This window comes from Haemorhous mexicanus, chromosome 18 (assembly GCF_027477595.1).
Source record: "Haemorhous mexicanus isolate bHaeMex1 chromosome 18, bHaeMex1.pri, whole genome shotgun sequence".
Taxonomy (NCBI): domain Eukaryota; kingdom Metazoa; phylum Chordata; class Aves; order Passeriformes; family Fringillidae; genus Haemorhous; species Haemorhous mexicanus.
This window is the reverse complement of record NC_082358.1, coordinates 8,526,894-8,543,931: the sequence shown is the minus strand read 5'-3', so window position 1 is coordinate 8,543,931 and position 17,038 is coordinate 8,526,894. Positions and strand designations below refer to the sequence as shown.

At 54.8% G+C, this 17,038-nt stretch overlaps 2 protein-coding genes across 2 annotated transcripts in view; both read left to right on the top strand.

The window, feature by feature from the left end:
- Positions 1–411: 411 nt before the first annotated feature.
- On the top strand, positions 412–9,695 carry HCK (HCK proto-oncogene, Src family tyrosine kinase). Its single transcript, XM_059862694.1, has 13 exons — positions 412–528; positions 1,944–2,073; positions 2,480–2,522; positions 2,795–2,894; positions 3,035–3,133; positions 3,275–3,378; positions 3,770–3,919; positions 4,208–4,360; positions 4,680–4,862; positions 5,276–5,352; positions 7,419–7,572; positions 7,798–7,929; positions 8,510–9,695. The coding sequence occupies exons 2-13, from the start codon at positions 1,945–1,947 to the stop codon at positions 8,710–8,712; spliced, it is 1,527 nt and encodes a 508-aa protein (XP_059718677.1). The 5' UTR covers positions 412–528; position 1,944; the 3' UTR covers positions 8,713–9,695.
- A 455-nt stretch (positions 9,696–10,150) lies between these two features.
- The window catches only part of TM9SF4 (transmembrane 9 superfamily member 4), a 17,147-nt gene continuing 10,259 nt past the window's right edge, over positions 10,151–17,038 (top strand). The window contains exons 1-3 of the mRNA XM_059862676.1: positions 10,151–10,246; positions 15,291–15,404; positions 16,826–16,925. Of these exons, the coding sequence (XP_059718659.1) occupies positions 10,157–10,246; positions 15,291–15,404; positions 16,826–16,925 (304 nt within the window). The 5' untranslated portion in view covers positions 10,151–10,156. The remainder of the gene's footprint in view (positions 10,247–15,290; positions 15,405–16,825; positions 16,926–17,038) is intronic.

Below are 17,038 nucleotides of genomic sequence, written 5' to 3'. Positions count from 1 at the left end.
CCCATGCACCCCAGTGTGCCCTGCACTCCCTCATGTCCTGCACCCCACCACGGATGCTCAGAGCTTTCTTTTCTCCTTCCTGGGACAGAGACCCAGGCTGACGCTATGCCCTGTGCTCCCCCCATGCCCCCGCCCTTCATGGCCCTGCACCAGGCGGGGAAACATCCTGGGGGCTGCTCCGGGGTGCGGGACTCAAACCCGTCCGGTGTCCCGGGGACGACAGATGGACAAACGGGCTCTGGCATCCGTCGGGGTTCCCTAAGGGCAGTGGGGTCACGCAGGTCTGGGATGTCCTTGCGGGTGCGGTTGTGGGACGGTGGTCTCCGCTCCCAGCCTGGCACGGGGGGCACCGGCCGCACCCGCCCCGTCGGAGTCGGGGGCGGGACCGCACCGGGAGGGGCGTGGCCGTACCGGGCAGGCGGCGGGAGAGCAGCCGGGCAGAGCAGAGCGGCGGCGGCAGCCCGGGCTCCGCGACGGGGACTGGGAGAGGGACTGGAGACGGGGACGTGCCCCAGGGCGGCAGCGAAGGTGAGAGCTCCGGGGTCGGAACCTGCGTGCGCGGAGGCCCGAGGGCAGCGAGGGAGCCCCGCAGCCGGTCCCGGGCAGCCCGGTGGGTCCGGCCCCGCGCCGGGCCGGTCGCGGTCAGAGCGGTGGACCCTGGATGACTGGGATGAGGCGATGGCCGGGAATCTCACGTGTCCCAGTGCAGACCCGGCTGGGCGCAGCGTAGCCCCGAGGAGGGGGTCCCTGCCGGGGGCTTTGCAGGGGCTGTCGGGGACCGAAGGCAGGGCAGGGGCAGCAAGGGCAGGGGGCTGCGGGCAGCCTTGCTCCGGGAACGAGGGCAACCTCATCCAACCTGGTCCTCATGGCTGGGGACACCGCATGGGCCCTGGGATCTGGCTCTCCAGGGTGGGACACAGCAGGAATGCCAGCTATGCCACAGGAGCCAGGGGGAATGACCCTTGGACCGGCCGGGGTGTTTGTGCTCTGTAGGGCCGGATGGAATGGGACGGGAACAGCAAATACCTGCAGGGGTGATGGTGTGAGCCACGTCTGGGTTTCAGCTGGGCACCAGTGGGTTTGCCAGGATGGATCTGGCACAGTCCCCAACCCGTGCCCAGTGAGGGCGATGAGCTGTCCCAGCTGCCACTGCTGCTCCTGCTCTGCCCTCGGGAGCAGGGCTGACCCAGGCTTTGGCAAGAAGGGAAAGACAAGGAATGACCATGGGCTGTTGTGGAGGTGACAGTGATGTTCCTCAAGAGCTGTGCTGTGCACATTGAGGGTTCAGCCCTGAGCTTCCTCCTTCACCAGCACCTTCTGCTTTCTCTGCACCCAGGTCTCCCTGGCCAAGGGAAGTACATTTGCAAGGGGTTTACCACTCTTACTGCTTCTTGCAGCTTTTTTCCCACTGAATTTCTTGGGGTGCTGGAGAAAATTGAGCATTTGTCTTTGCCCTGGACTGGCTGTTTGGGGCAGCTCCCACCCAGCAGAGATCAGGGGAGCACAGTGTGGAGTGCTGACTTGTGGTGATGGGGGGGCCATGGGCACCAGGGGTGCTGTTTGGGGACCCCCAAGCTGCAGCAAATCTCACCATGATCAGGGCCCCTCTGTGCAGAAGATGCTGAGTGTGACTCTCTGCCACCATGGTGCCCAGCGCCTGCACCCCCCAAGGGCAGGGAACCTGCTCCATGGCTACTGCTGTTGTCTCCCCAAAATTCACTTCCAATGACATCTCCAGGAGTTCCCTTTTCCTCTGGAGTGTCACTGGGCACCCCAGTTCTCTGAAGCTGTGGGAGGTGCAAAGTTTCCCTGTCACAGCAGAGCACTGGGGTGGGCACTGGGGCCCTGTGCTGTGGGAGCTGATGGGAACGGGGCTGGAGTGGGGCTGGAGTGGGGCTTTCACCTCTGTTGCAATGGCCTCACTTCCCCTTCCTTGGCTCTAGCATGGGTTGTGTGAGGTCAAAGGAAGCTGGTGTCCAAGAGAAGACGACAAAACCTGACCCTGACCCTGATCCTGGCCCCACCATCCAGCAGGGCCACTATGTGAGGGACCCCACAGACACCAACAAGAGGGTAAGTGAGGAGAGATTTCAGGGCTGAGTTGCCACAGGGGGTTCAGCCCCTCTCCTCAGCAGTGCCACCAGCACTGAGAGTGGAGCCAGCTGAGGGCACTGGCAGTGCCTGTGCCCCAGGACAGGGACTTGGCTATGGGGTGGGACTGGGAGCCCAGGCCAACTGAGACAAAGCACAGAGCGGACCTGATGGTAATCCAGGAATTATGGAGAAAGGGAGAGAAAAAGGAAGGTGTTGGGAGGGGGTGGAGCTGCTGGTGCTGGGCAGGTTGTCGTGTCAGGCGGTGCTGGTGCTGCCCCTCGGGTGTCCTCCTGCTTCTGCCATTGCTGTTGGGGCCAAGACCCCCCATGGGAAATGGGTCTCTGCCACCTGTGATGCCACCCTGTGGTTTTGTTGCACTTTCCAGAACAACAATGTCCCCAGCATGGCTGTGCCCCTGCCCGAGGATGGTAGGTACAAGGGGGCTGCAAGTGGGTGCAGGGTGTTGGAGTGTGTGGGGGCAGCGTGGCCAGATCCTCTCTGACCCAGGGGTGAGCACTGCCAGTCCTGGAGGGATGGGAGCTCTGGGCTCCCCTGAGGGGCCAGATGTGACATGATGAAGATGGAGGTGCTGGGTGCTGTGGGGGTCCTGGCCAATGTCCTGGCCAGTGTTCATGGCAGGAGTGGCTGGGCACCCCATCCCAGCATAAAGAGGGGTGCCCAGGGAGCTCCCTCGCTGCAGGCCTGGGGGACAGCGTGGTGCTGGCGCTCTATGACTACGAGGCCATGAACGCTGGGGACCTCAGCTTCCAGAAGGGCGAGCGGATGAAGGTCCTGGAGAAGTAAGTGCTGCTGGCACACCCCTGTCCAGCATCTCCTGATGGCTTGTGTGGCCCTGTTGGGACTTTTTTCTGGAATTTGCCCTGGAGGAGCTGCTGGTACCCAGGTGCCAGGAGCCAACTCAATGCCACTTCTGTCATAGATCAGGGGAATGGTGGCAAGCACGGTCGCTGGTGACAGGATGTGAAGGCTTCATCCCCAGCAACTATGTTGCCCAAGACAACTCGCTGGAGACAGAGGAGTGAGTCCACCCCTTTGTGCCAGATCCTGGCCCCATGCTGTCCCACGCCTCCCCACTGCCTCTGTCCCCGCTCCTGCCTCCTGTCCTGCCCCCAGCCCTGCCCCACTCCAGCATCCCTGGGTTCCCTTGGCTCTGCTGCAGGTGGTTTTTCAAGGATGTCAGCCGGAAGGATGCGGAGCGGCAGCTCCTTGGCCCTGGGAACATGATTGGCTCCTTCATGATAAGGGACAGCGAGACAACGAAAGGTGTGGAGGGGTGTCCATAGCACAGTGGTGGGGAACAGCTGCCCAAAGGGCTTCCCTCATCCACCTCTGCCTGGAAGAAGAGCTCCCTCCCCAGCTCTGGGGATCTGCTGTGCTGCAGGGAGGGACTGGGGAGCCCATGCTCTGGCTGGAAGTGCCCCTGCAATGGCCTGTGGTGCTGCCACATGTCCGAATCCCATGGCAGGGATGGGGGACGTGTCCCTTTGGGGCTGTTTTGGGTGTTTGGGGTGCTGGCCTGGGGCTGAAGGGGTGGTGGCAGCACAGTGGGATGGATGCTGCTGGCTCTGCTGGGCGGTGGCTCTGTGCAGCCAGGATGGCCGGGAGCAGCAGGAATGTGCTCCCGTGGGAGGTGCCAGCTCTCCCCTCCCTGCAGGCTCTTACTCGCTCTCGGTGCGGGACGGGGACGAGCTGCGGGGCGGGGCAGTGAAGCATTACAAGATCCGGACTCTGGACAGCGGCGGCTTCTACATCTCCCCACGGAGCAACTTCAACACGCTGCAGGAGCTGGTCCAGCACTACAAGGGTGAGCCCTGGGGTGCCCGGCCCCCCTTCCCAAATGGGCTTTGTCCCTGAGCCAAGCAGCCAGGCAGCTGGGGGTGTGCAGAGGCTGAGGGGCTCCTGCCCATCACCCCTGGGCTCTGACTGCAACATGCAGTGACTTCCAGACCTTCCCCTATTGCCATGGCTGGCCTGCTGGCTGTCACAGCTGTGGTGCTGGTGTCCCTGCACACCCACGGTGGCCAGAACTCCCCCGTGAAGCACAGTGTGGCTGGTGAGAGAGGCTGGCTGATAGCCCTGGATGATCCCGCAGGTCAGAGCGATGGGCTGTGCCAGAAGCTCACCCACCCCTGCCGAGTACCCAAACCACAGAAGCCCTGGGAGAAAGATGCCTGGGAGATCCCTCGGGAGTCACTGAGCCTGGAGAGGAAGCTGGGAGCCGGGCAGTTCGGAGAAGTGTGGATGGGTGAGAGTCAGGGGGAGGTGGCTGGGAAGATGAAGAAGGTGATGGTGAAGGAGGAAGGGTGAGGGATGTGTGAGAAGGTTGAGGGATGGTGGGGTGGAAAAGGAAGGGAGGGAGTGACCTGAGGGAGAGAAGCAGAGGGACATGGAGATGACCCTGCTTTAATGGAGGGCCTGGTTGGGGCTGGGCATGTGGGGACAGTCCTGGGCTGTGTTTGGCCTCCAACCTTCCCACAGCAGCTCCCTCTGCAGGGCTGGGGCTTGGGCTCCAAAGCCCAGTGCTCCCAGGGCAGTCTGGGAATGATGTGTTGTGCCATCCCCAGCCACCTACAACAAGCACACCAAGGTGGCAGTGAAGACCATGAAGCCAGGCAGCATGTCCGTGGAAGCCTTCCTGGAGGAGGCAAACCTGATGAAGACTCTGCAGCATGACAAGCTGGTGAAGCTGCACGCAGTGGTCACCAGGGAGGAGCCCATCTTCATCATCACCGAATTCATGGAGAAAGGTGCAATCTGCATACTGAGTGATGTCTGTAGGCACTCAGGTTCCCTGGGATGGTGCAGGATCAATCCTTTCCACATCCCCAGTCTCATCTGTGGGCTCTGCACCAGCTCCCAGGACTCTGGGAGCAGTTCTGGCTCCTGCCACAGCTCTGGGGCAGGGTGCTGTGAGGGGATGTGGTGACAGCCCTGGGAGAAGAGGGACACCTAAGAGGGAACAGATGAGTACAAGCACTCTGCAAGGCAGGAGGGAGCCTGTACTGGTGCTCTCCCCTCAGCCTATCCATGGGAGTGGGATGAGGGATCAAGTGTGTTTCCAGAGTCCCCCTGTCCTGCTTGGGTCCTCGGGACCTTGTGCCACCCTAAGGATGGGTGCAGGCTCCAGCTAAACCAACAGGCCTGGCACCTTTCCCTGTAGGGAGCTTGCTGGATTTCCTGAAGAGCAATGAGGGGAACAAGCTGCCTCTCCCGAAGCTGATCGACTTCTCTGCCCAGGTGAGGAAGGATCAGATCTTCCCTAGCTCTGAGTGGCCCTTTCTCCCCTAAAAAGCGTGAGTGAGGAGCCTGGGAACTTACCTGGAGCTTGTGCAGGGCCAGCCAGGAGCCTGGTCTGAGCAGTGCTGGGGATGCAGTGAGGTTTTCCTGTGGGCAGCCACTGCCTCCTCACCATCCCCATCCCGCTGGCCTCACAGGAGCAAGGCTGTGTGAAAGGAGAAGTGGCAGCTTCCCCTCACCATGCCAATATCTGCAGCACTCAGCTAGCCCACCTGCACCTGAGCAGTGCACAGCAGAGCTGCACAGACCCTGGAGATGACTTGCTATTGACTTGTATGTCTACCATGGTTCCTGTAGCCCTTGCAGCCCATGGGCAACTCTGCTTTGTGGAGAAAGTGGGGATGAGGATGGGGCTTAATTCCACAGCTCACATTTGCACAGCTCCTTCTCTGGAATGTGCTGGTGCTGGTTGGTGTGGCCCAAACAAGCCCAGGGCAATGTTATCAATCTCTATAATTGATAACTATTGATACTGGCAACTACAATTTCTAATTTGCTGCTGCTGTGACAGTTACCTGCAAACCTTACCTGCAAACTTGGCCAAAGCCTCACAAACCCAGCATGGCCACACACCCAGCCCATCCCACCCCACCCCCAGCACTGCTTCAGGACAGCACCATGGGGGTGTGAAACCCTGTGGGTTTAACAGGAATCCTGCAGCATGACCCTGTGTGCTCCCAGTACCTGAGAGGCTAAGCTAGGCACGGTTCCCAGTCTCCTGGAGGGAGCATAGCAGGCTGTGTTGTCCCAGGGGAATGCCTGGGAAGGGCTGTGGTTCAATAAAGTCACCAGAGGGCTGTCACAGGAGAGGAAGGCAGCTGGAGAGGCAGGAGGACTCAGAAATAATTATTTCAGGGATATTTTCAGGAGCTGACTTTGAGTATAGCGGAACAGGCTGTTAAACACCTCACTCCATGTGCAACCATTTGCACAACCACTGAGTCCCTGCTGCTTCTGCAGTGCTCCTGGGTGAGGACTGAACCCAGGGACCCTTTGTGCTGAGCTCAAATATTTCACAGAGGCACCTGAGCAATGGGAAAGCCAGGATGGGAGCCCTGTGGGCTGAGACCAGGTCACTGGCTGCTGGAGCTGGCTGTGCTGGGGTCTGTGCATCAGCTGTGCACTCCTGCACCATCTGTTCTCAGCAAGCTGCCTCGTGCCAACCCCAGCTCGGCCCACAGCTCTGAGGGGCTGCTCAGAGCAGCTCTGGGGAGAGCAAAGGCTGAAGGGCTGTCATGGGCAGGCAGCAGCCTGGCCCCTGTGCTGGGGCTGAGTCACTGCGGGCAGAAATGCATCTGTGGTCATGGAAATGATCCTTCCGCTCTTGCCTGGTTACTTCTGTATTTAGTGGGGAGAGCTCTGTGGGAGCTGCACCTCACCCACAGCTTGTGTGGGAGTGATAAGGAGGGAAGGGTCTCCCCTCTGGCTGCTCCAGCCCCTTCACATTCTGGATTCTGGTCACATCCAGGCGTGGGGTAATAGGACAGCTTTGAGGTTTGGTTGGCACACACCGAGTCATCTCTGCCTGATCAGGGCTGAGACCTGCACACACAGCACTGAGTGCAGAGACTTCAGACTTACACCTTGCCCTGCAAACACTCACAGACTCTGGTGATCACATGATTTTCTCACACAGCAGCTTAAAGTTGTCGTGTTGGGCTGCTCACCCAAACCCCAACCTCTTCTGTAAGGGATTTCCTGCTTGGAGAGGAGTTTCCATGCAGGAAAGTCACAGAATGGTTTGGTTTGGAAGGAACCTTAAAGCTCATCTCATTCCAACCCCCTGCCAGAGGCAGGGACACTTTCCACTAGACAAGGTTGCTCCAAGCCCTGTTCAGCCTGACCTTGAACACTTCCAGGGATAGGACATCCATCTCTTGCTGTGGCTCAGCCTCCCTTCACCCTTTTCTGAGTGCTGCCCAGAAGCAGTTGACTTCTTTGGTGCTGAGGGGGGTGTGTGATATTTCAAGCAGCCTGTTTGCATTTGCCTTGTTCCCCTGGGGCAGATTGCAGAAGGAATGGCTTTTATTGAGAAGAGGAACTACATTCACAGAGACCTGAGAGCCGCCAACATCCTGGTGTCAGCAGTGCTGGTGTGCAAGATTGCAGACTTTGGGCTGGCCAGGGTCATCGAGGACACCGAGTACACGGCCCGGGAAGGTGCTGGGGGCAAAAGGATGGGGGGGCTTCCCTTAGGGCCACTTGGCACCATGGTGGTCCAGACCCCAGGAGGGATGTGCTGGGTACATGAGCAGAGGGAAGCTCCTCTCATTTGCATTACTTCACTTGTTCCTCTTCTGTTTGTTTCTTGTTCCCCATATTTCACCACCCCTTTCTCAGCAGTTGGGGTTGAGCTCATGTTTCCCATTGGATCTCTTTGTCCAGGTGCCAAGTTTCCCATTAAATGGACTGCACCAGAAGCCATCAACTACGGATCTTTCACTATAAAATCAGATGTCTGGTCCTTTGGGGTCCTCCTGACTGAGATCATTACCTATGGACGCATCCCCTACCCAGGTAAGGAGATGAAATGCCTCCTCTAATCTGATTCCAAAAGACACATTCCACCTTCTGGGCCCCATGCATGTGACCTGAGCTTCTCCAGCTCCATGGGAAAACCCTGTAAATCCTTATCATTAGGTACCACCCTGTATTTTATACTACTAATTATTTTGGTACCTTTTTCAATGGGGAATTACTCTGTAAATGCTACCACGAATGGACCATGAAGGATCTGGTGTGGCACAACAGGCTGTTCTGAGGAGCAGCTCTGCTCTTACACTGACTTTTCATTGGAAACAATGGCTCATCACAGGCTTAGCATTTTAACTTATACAAAGTGATTTTAATTTATACAAAGTGATTATAAACTCCATCTGTCCTGGGGCACAAAACTCCATCCTACAATAACCCAGAATCTCCTTTGTCCACGTTTCCCTGACCAGGAACAGGAGTTCCCCCTTCACAGCCCTTCCAACCACTTTTCCCTTCCTGGAGACATTGCCCAAAGAGAGAGAAGTTTTGGGTTTGGGGATTTTATGACTTTTAAAGACACCAGTGATAAAGCAGATGATGTTCTCCTGTCCCTCTTTTCCAGGGATGTCCAGCTTGGAGGTGATCAGGGCGCTGGAGCGTGGGTACCGGATGCCCCGCACGGATAACTGCCCCGAGGAGCTCTACGACATCATGATGAGGTGCTGGAAGATCAAACCCGAGGATCGCCCCACTTTTGAGTACATACAGAGTGTTTTGGAGGATTTCTTCACTGCGACAGAGAGCCAATACCAGCAGGAGCCCTAGCACGGGACGCTTGGGGAGGACACTGCCAGCTCTTCCCTGTCTCACCTGTGCCCTGCTTCCCCTGCCAGCTTGCCCAGGAAGCACAGCCTTCCTGGAGTGGCTGGGCTGGAGGAAGCACAGGATGGAGGGAGACGTGGCCATACCTTGTGCCTTTCCCAGGAGCCTGAATGTCCATGAGGCAGTGGCTCCAGGAAGTGCTGGCTGGACATTGGATGTCCAGACCCCCAGAGGATGGACAGGGATGGGGCCAGGCCTGCTTTTGCTGCAAGGAGAAACCCAGATCAGTAATTTTTTAATCCTTCTGAGATTTTATCATGTTGTTCTGCAGAAGTAGGTGCCTTAGCGTGCTGGCCTTGGCGAAATGCCCTGCGGTGCTTGTGCTCCCTGTGTGATTGATCCCAGGGGACTCCCCTAAGGCACTCTGCAGTGCAGCCCCTGGGCTCATTATCAGCACAGGATCCTGGGGTTTGGATGTCAGGTGTCATGGACCCTTGTCCTCCTCTCTCCCTCTTGGGTTTCCTTCCCCAGTATTTTCATGGAAGGCCCTGTGCAGAGGGGCAGGTTTCCTGAGGCTGTGCCACAGGGGCAGATGCACTTAGACAGGGCTTTTCCAGGCCATCCCTGCATGGATCCCCCTCCACTTGCCTTGGGAGGAACCTCTGGAGCCCAAAGCCACAGCAAAAGGAGCCCTCTCCCCCATGGCAAAGCTTACAGGCAGGATTTGTTGTCTGCTGGGGCGTTTGCAGTGTCAGCAAGGGCCAGGTGCTCCCTGCACACTCACTTTATCTTACTGTTTATTTTTAGTATTTCATTAGGTTATTTGGGGAAAAGGAGTAAACTGTATTTTTTTAAGACAGCCGTGTACCTCTTACAGCAGGGAGATTGGTGCCTGTGGTTATATTTTTAATACCAAGAGGCAAATGACGTCGCTTCTGCTTTGGGATTTTTTTTTTTTGTAATCAATAAAATATTTATTAATCTTTCCTCTCCTGGCCGTTCCTGCTGCTCCGTAGGAGGCGGGGGAGACGCGGATAAACTGGGGCTCGCAGCGCCCCTCGGAACGGGGGCTCCAGAGCCGGGCAGACCCGCAGCGCCTCCTGAGCAGGCCGCGGCCGCGGACCGCCCGGGTGGGACCGGGAGGAACCGGGAGGTTCGGAAGGGTCCGGGCGCCTCCCGGCCCCGCCGCCCTCACCAAACATGGCGGCCGCAGCGCCGCGCCCGCTCTCCATGCAAAGCCCGCTGCCCTCAGCAAAGATGGCGGTGCGGACCGCCCCTTCCCCGGCCGGCTTCGTGAGGCCGGACACCCTCTGGGGACCGGAGCGGAGACCCCCGCCCCGGCTCGCCCGGCAGGAGGGCTGTGCCGATCCGGAGCTGAGGTGGGCCCGGCCCCGGCAGCGCGGAGCGCGGCCGCCCGGCGCAGTCTCGCCCGGCCGCCGCGGTCGCCATGGCGATCGGCCCGGCAGCCAACCGGGCACCGCTTCCGGTGACGTCAGCGCCGACACGTGGATCCAAGATGGCGGCGTCGGCGGCGATGGTAAGTGCAGCAGGGCCCGGCCCGGCCCCGTGTCCCGCCCGCTGTGCCCGGCCCGGCCCGGCGCCGCTCCTGGCGCGGGGCTCGCTTCGGGGGCTGCGGTCGGATCTACACTGCGCTGGGAGGGATGCGGGCCTGGCCCCTTGGCGAAGGAGGCTCCCCGATCCCGCCCGGGGCCTTGCTGCTGTCCCGCGTCTCCCGGCGGTGTCACCTGTGGAGGGCAGGGCTCGGGCCGCCGTTCGGTGCCCAGGGGCCCGGGGGAGCCCAGCGAGCTCCTGTCCCGCCTGCCCCGCGCTCCCTCGGCAGCAAAGTTGGCTCCCTTGTGCTGTTCACGGCGGTGTCGGGGCAGGAGGGGCCGGGCGGGGGCTCGGAGCCGTGTGGGTTGTAGGGAGCACCCGGCACGTCCTTTGCCTTCCCTTCCGAGCTGTCAGCCTGGGCCCGGGGCTGGTGCCAAGCACGGAGACTGTTGCTCTGTGTGGTTTTCACAAATGTTTGGTGGTGGTTGTCGGGTCCGGGTTTGAGCAGCTGCTTCAGCTTCCCGCGTCTCAGCATCCCTGTTATTACTGTTGAATTATTCTTGAATCCTCAGAGAACTGAAGGTGTTCCTGGTGAGCATCATTGCCACCTCAGAGCAGAAAACGAGCTGCTGAGACATTTGTTATCTGCCTTGAAGTCTTGTAGGAGTCAAACGGATTTCCTCCTTGCTTTCATAGAAGGGTATTTTTGTGGCAGTGCATTGCAGGAATAGCGGTGTGGATAAAGGATGTGTGCTGATACAAAGGTTACTGCTGGCTGTGAGGTGACTCATGGGGAGACTGGGAGAGCCAAGGTTTTCCTTTAATTTGCTTTGAGCATCTTCATACTCTGCTGGCTTTCACCCAGGCAGGGGGGGAGGGAGTGCTCAGCTGGCTCTGAGAGATGGGGATGGTCCTACTGGGAATTTCCTCGTGGCTCTCTGTTGTGTGAAGGGCAGAGCAGGCTGCCAGCCACCCTCCTGGTGTCAAAGGAGCTCTGAAGTCAATGTGAATGCAGCACTTGTCTCCTTCTGAAGGGCTCTCATGGCTCTTCCAGTGCAGGGTGAGCAGGGCAGGGATGTAATAAAGATGAGCTTATCCAGACAGGTGTCAGGATCATGCAAGGAGGCAACCCTTGGAAAAGGGGATGAGGGTCAGGGTGCCATTAGCACTGTTCTGTCCTGCTAATGTGCCTGAGGGCAGAATGAAGGTTACAAGTGTGAGAGAGCTTGTTGGGTTTTATTTTGCTCCCACAGAGTAGTGGGTTGTGGCTTTCCTCCCTTTTTGTCACCATTTTTAAAAAGTTTCAGGAAATGGAATGGAATGGGAGAGCTGTGTGAATCCATTTGGACAAACAAATGGCTCTGCACAGGTCGTTTTCCCTGTTTTTCTTCAAAGCTGTCTTTGAAAGTTAACAGCTCTTGATTATGGCTCTTTGATGTCCTTCTTGCCTTTCTCTGCCAAAAAGAGATGGGACAATTCATGATATCCATCACTGTCACTTCCTACTTTCCTTTCATGTTTTTGAACAAATCCTGTGTTCTGTTCGTTAGGTCCTATGTGGATTGTGAAACTCTTACGACCTAAATCAGCCCTGTACACCACTGGCTCAATTCTGATGCTTGAAATTGCTGCTGCTTGAGGGTTTCTTCAAACTGTTGGCAGTAACCTAGGCATGGATGTTCTGGGTGCACATGGCTAGGCCATGGACCCTCTGGAGCACATTGAAGCTGTTGCAGAGTGCCCCAGGGAGCAGCTGCTGTTTCCCCTTTCCCTTAGATAAATGTCAGACTCTGGCAGTGGTAGCTGGAGGGACCACAAGTCCTAGGGAGGGACAAGTGTGGTAATAACTGGATGTTTTAGGGCCTCTTCATGCTGGGTCAGACTGGGATTTAGAGAACAAATCCTCTGTTTTGGCAGCGTGGTTTGTGAGCCTTCTGTGAATTCACAGAAAGTGGCAACGCTGTTTTAAGTCTTTCTGAATGGAATAAACCTGGGGTTGTCTGCAAACCCCAAGACTGGTGATAATTATCCAGAAGGGTCTTCTTGGAGAGGGTTTGTGTGTGAACTTTTGATCTGAGGGACAGGAATGGGTGATTGTGCTCCTGCAGTTACTTCTTTTATTGAGATCATATTCTCCTTAGACAGGGTGTCTCTGCATGTCTGCATATAGGAAAATATCAGGCTTAGGCAATCTGAACTATTTTTGCCTACTTGCAGCTGGGTTTTTCTCAGTCTGGGGTTGTGCATATTTGTTGTGCTACTTGTTGCACCATTACAGGATTTCCTGGCACTTCAGATGCAAGATTGTCATTCGAGGGGCTTTTTTGCATGGTTTTGAAATGTAAATGGAAGAGGCTGTGAAGCTGTGTGTCCTGTTTGCTGGAAGTGTGGGCCTTGCCAGGGCTCTGTGACTGAACCAAAACAGAGCTCCCTCCTGGAAGCTCTGACCTGGCACAGGAGAGAACTCAGTTTGCAGGCATCCCCCTCACCTGGCCAGGCCCATGAGTTACACAGATGGTTTGGGGGGTGTCCATGTTGCCATTTCTAAGCTGCTGCCTTTGTTTGGAGAAGATGAGGCACATTTGTCAGTACAAGAACGAAGGTCCTGATGAATAAGGCCCCTGGCTTCAGCTTCCCTGTGCTCTGCCAGCTCAGGAACCTGCACTGGGCATTTCCTTCATATTTCACTTCCAAAGCTTTCCCCACCTGTTGCATAGCTGCTTTCCCCTTTCTTGCTACCAACTGTTCTTTCCTGGCAAGGCTTAACAGAGTCACCCTCTTGTCTTTCCTGTTGCTGCCTGAGTCATCGTCATCTGTGTGCAAAGACAGCCTGATTTCTGCCAAAATTGTCATCAAAAATTTCATCTTCTGCATGCTCATGTGTCTCCTGAGTGTCTGCCAAAGTTCTGTCCTGGTCTTTTCACCTCCCAGCCTGCTGGGGCACGGGTGGCAGTGGTGTGGTTCTGGTTTTTGAGTGACATTGTGTAGGTTTGTCACTTCAGTGACAAATGAGATAAGGGCTGCAGGTTGTTGGAGTGCGGTGTGGGACAAAAATGCAGATTCCTCCCACTGCTTCCCCTGTGCAGGAGACATTTTCCTGCTCTCTGGAGAGCCACTGAGCACTACCTTTAAAGACTGGAAAGGCAAAATTTAGTGGAGCACAGAAAATAAGCCCCATGTTGCCTGAAGGCAGATCAGTGTTGAATGTCAGGCAGTTCTAACAAGAGTGTTTCCAAGCTTGGGCTTTATGCCTGCTCCAAGTGTATTTGGCTATGGTTAGAATAGGTCTGAAAATTCCCTTTGTAAGCAAAACAGATCACAGAATCACAGCATGGTTTGGGTTAGCAGGGTCCTTAAAACTCATCTTGTTCCATAGGCAGGGAAACCTTCCACTATCCCAGGCTGCTCCAAACTCCATCCAACCTGGTCTTGAGCAGTTCCAAGGATGGGGCAGCCACAGCTTCTCTGGGCAGTCTGTGCCAATGCCTCACCACCCTCACAAGGAACAATTTCTTCCTAATATACAATCTAACCCCACCCTGTCAGTTTAAAGCTGTTCCCCCTTGTCCTGCACTTCATGGTCTTGTGAACAGTCTCTCTCCGTTTTTCTTGTAGGCTCCCTTCAGGTACTGGAAGGCCACATATATCTGATGATTCAGTATTCATATTTTCTGTAGGTGCCTAACATTTGCATCTTACATACATTTTAGACTTTAAACTCCCTGATACTTCTGCCTTTTTTTTTTTTTCCCCATCCTGTTCAATTCCACTAATTCTGGATGCTCTGGTTGCCCCTTACAGGTGTCTGGGCCCAGGTCCTTTCCTTGCCTTAGAATGAGACAGCAGGAAGGTGATGAAGAAGAAGGGGTGTGGGGGCAATAAACACAAATATTTTTATTTTATTTTTTTCCCCCAGACTGAGGAAGGATCTCCATGATAGAGCTGCTGTTTGTCACACCTGGCCTGTGGAGTGTTCCCTCTGGTGCTGTCAGACTGACTGACGGTGCTGAGGACACACAGGGACAGTGGGGATTTGGTTCCTTACATCTGCAGCATTAGCTCAAGAGTCGTCCCAAACCAAACCAGGTTTTCTGTGGTTTTCCAGTGGTGCCATACACACAGGGAGTTCAGGAGAAGGGACTGAAGCCAGTAGTGCTGTGAGATTATACCAGAGCTGATGTCCTAATCCAGGCAAGCTGCTGCTGGCTAATACTCTTTAAAGCTCGCTTTTCATTTCACAGCCTTCCTGCCCATGCTCAGCTGGGTTACCTGAGGTAATGGGAGGGGCTGAGGAGGCAGCAAGGTGTGTTAAATAAAGAGTTTGCTGTTTCTGTGTTAGGGTCTGGGTTCTCCTGGAGCCCCCATGGAGTTGATTGAACCTTCCAGCCTTGCTTGTCACCCTGCTCCCTAAAAAAGAGGGGTGAAAAAGTGTTTGCCATGTTACTGAGCTGTGCTGTGGCCTGGAGGGGTGAGGAAAGCAGAGTGGTGATGGAGCAAGAGGGAGTGGTGATGTGACTGTCCCTTTGGTGCAGTTACTGGTGTCACACCTGACTCCACAGTAACTACTCTTCTGCAGGTAGTGGCCTGTGAGCATCCATCTGTAATCAGCTCCAGGGTAGCTGCTGCTGTGCAGAGCTGACACACATCCAGTGCCAGGGCTACAGCCCTCTTCTCTACTAATCCATGGAGTTTTCTAGCACAGGGAGCTCAGTGGGGGTGATCAAAAAAGTAAAGTGATGGCCTGCTCAATGCCCCGTGGTGCAGATAAAAATGGCATTTTTCACGTGGTTGAGCAAAGCCAAAGTTTTCCTAATTGCAGATGAAGAGGCAGAGACATGCTGAGTGGAAAGTGACTTGATGAGGGTCACAAAACTGAGCTAAGAACAGCTTCTGTGAATTTAATTTCTGTTTAATCACCTGACTGTGCAGCCTCTATAATATCTGGGATGAACATTTCCTGTGTTGTTGCCTATCTCTAATGCTGTTCCAGTGTTTCTGTTGTATTTTACTGTTCCTTCTCCTTTTTGCAGGAAAGGCTGAGATATGTGCTGGGCCTGCTGTTGTTGTTACACAGCACAGACTCATTCTATGTACCTGGGGTGGCTCCCATCAACTTCCACCGCAATGATCCTGTAGAAATAAAGGTAGGAGAAACTCAGTGCTGTTAATCTGTTTGGTTTGGGTTTTTTTGTCTTTTGGATTTTTTCTTTTTTATACCATAGCAGTTAAGATGGGCTGCAGAGTTAAATTTGGGGATCCTCTTGTTCAAATTTTGTGTTCAGATATGTCCTCTGCTTCACAACGATTCCTGTTTTTGCCCCTGATCTCTTGTACCAAAGTCCTCAAGATGTTGCTCTGTTTGGGAAAAGGGTCCCTTTCTCACTGTGGCTTTGAAATGAATTTGATTTCTCCAGCATTATACTGACTCTAAAAGTGCTTATGCAATGCCTTTGGGTGGAAAGTGAATAGTGGAATGAGGTCTGAATCTGACCTTCTCAGTACCCAGTTTGCTCATGTTGTGCTTTCAGGGAAATTCATGAGAAGCTCTTCCCAGATGGAGGTGTTTGTCCTTGAGCCTTGCAGATCTTTCAGCCCAGCCTTGCTGAGAGCTGTTCCTGTGCAGCATTGTTGGTACTGAATGACAGAGCTTCTGCACCTATCCACGAGGAAGCCAGGCTTTGCTTTCAGACATCAGTGATTTATAGCCCATTTCATTTATTTTTCTAAAGCTGTGGCCTCTGCCTCAGCAAATCCAGCACCCTTGGGGCTGCTGAGGTTGGCTGCTCTCACGTGAAGCAGCACGGCACAGTTTTCTCTTTGGCCACAGACTGCCAGACATGGGCTATTTTTAAGCAAATGAGACTTGCCTGTGGGTACAGTAAGCTTCCCAGAAGAAGAGGGTTTTGGAATAGCTGTTCTCAAAGGGATTTCAGGAGCTAAATGCTTCCTCAAGTGCTTAGGCAAGTCAGCGTGTTTGCCAGCACTTTTCCAATAAACAAGCTTGGCTGTGTTACAAAACACTTCTGTTTTTCAGAGCAACTGTGGTCTTGGCTGTTGTAGTATGTCTCTGCACTTCCCTTGTACCCTGTGATTTGTGGAATCTCTCCAGGAATGTTTGTGGTTTGTCACCTTGTCTTCCCAGACTGATGGCTCTCTTGCTTTCCTTGCAGAGATTAAAATTGCTGAACTCTCCATAGCACTGGAGGCCAGACCTCTAGGTCCAGTGGGATATGAATTTTTATTTGAGGAAATCTTGTATGAAATGTGACTCTTGAATCTCTTTTGAGCTCTTTGTTGTTTCTTAGGACTGCACTGAGACATAAATTTGTGAAACCACTATGTTTTGTCCTTTGAGTGTTTCTCTGTGAATGAATTGCTACTGGAAGTCTCTCAGGAACATCTGTCTCTGTTACTATTTTTAATATTAGTAGTAGTAGTAGTATCTTCTCGAAGTGAGCTTTATGGAAGGTGTCTTGAAGTAAGCATCAGCTTCTGGATGATGCTGAGAGGAGAGGAAATTATCTGGAGTTTTTTCCTGGGGATAATCCATCCATTCTTTCTGCAGGCTGTGAAGCTGACGAGCTCCCGGACCCAGCTGCCCTATGAGTACTACTCACTGCCCTTCTGCCAGCCCAGCAAGATCACCTACAAGGCTGAGAACCTCGGTGTGTACCTGTCAGACAGTGGAGGGGGGTTGTTTACAGGGGTAAAAGCAATTGCAAGTGTCACTTCTGCTGAGCTGAAAGAAGCTGCTTCCTCTGATTCACTGCATGCTGGC

Bases quoted from the DNA above. Each gene is read 5' to 3' on its own strand.
- HCK (XM_059862694.1), top strand. From the start codon at position 1,945: ATGGGTTGTGTGAGGTCAAAGGAAGCTGGTGTCCAAGAGAAGACGACA. The intron at 2,074-2,479 runs GTAAGTGAGGAG...TGCACTTTCCAG, and splicing joins CCACAGACACCAACAAGAGG to AACAACAATGTCCCCAGCAT. The intron at 7,930-8,509 runs GTAAGGAGATGA...CCTCTTTTCCAG, and splicing joins TGGACGCATCCCCTACCCAG to GGATGTCCAGCTTGGAGGTG.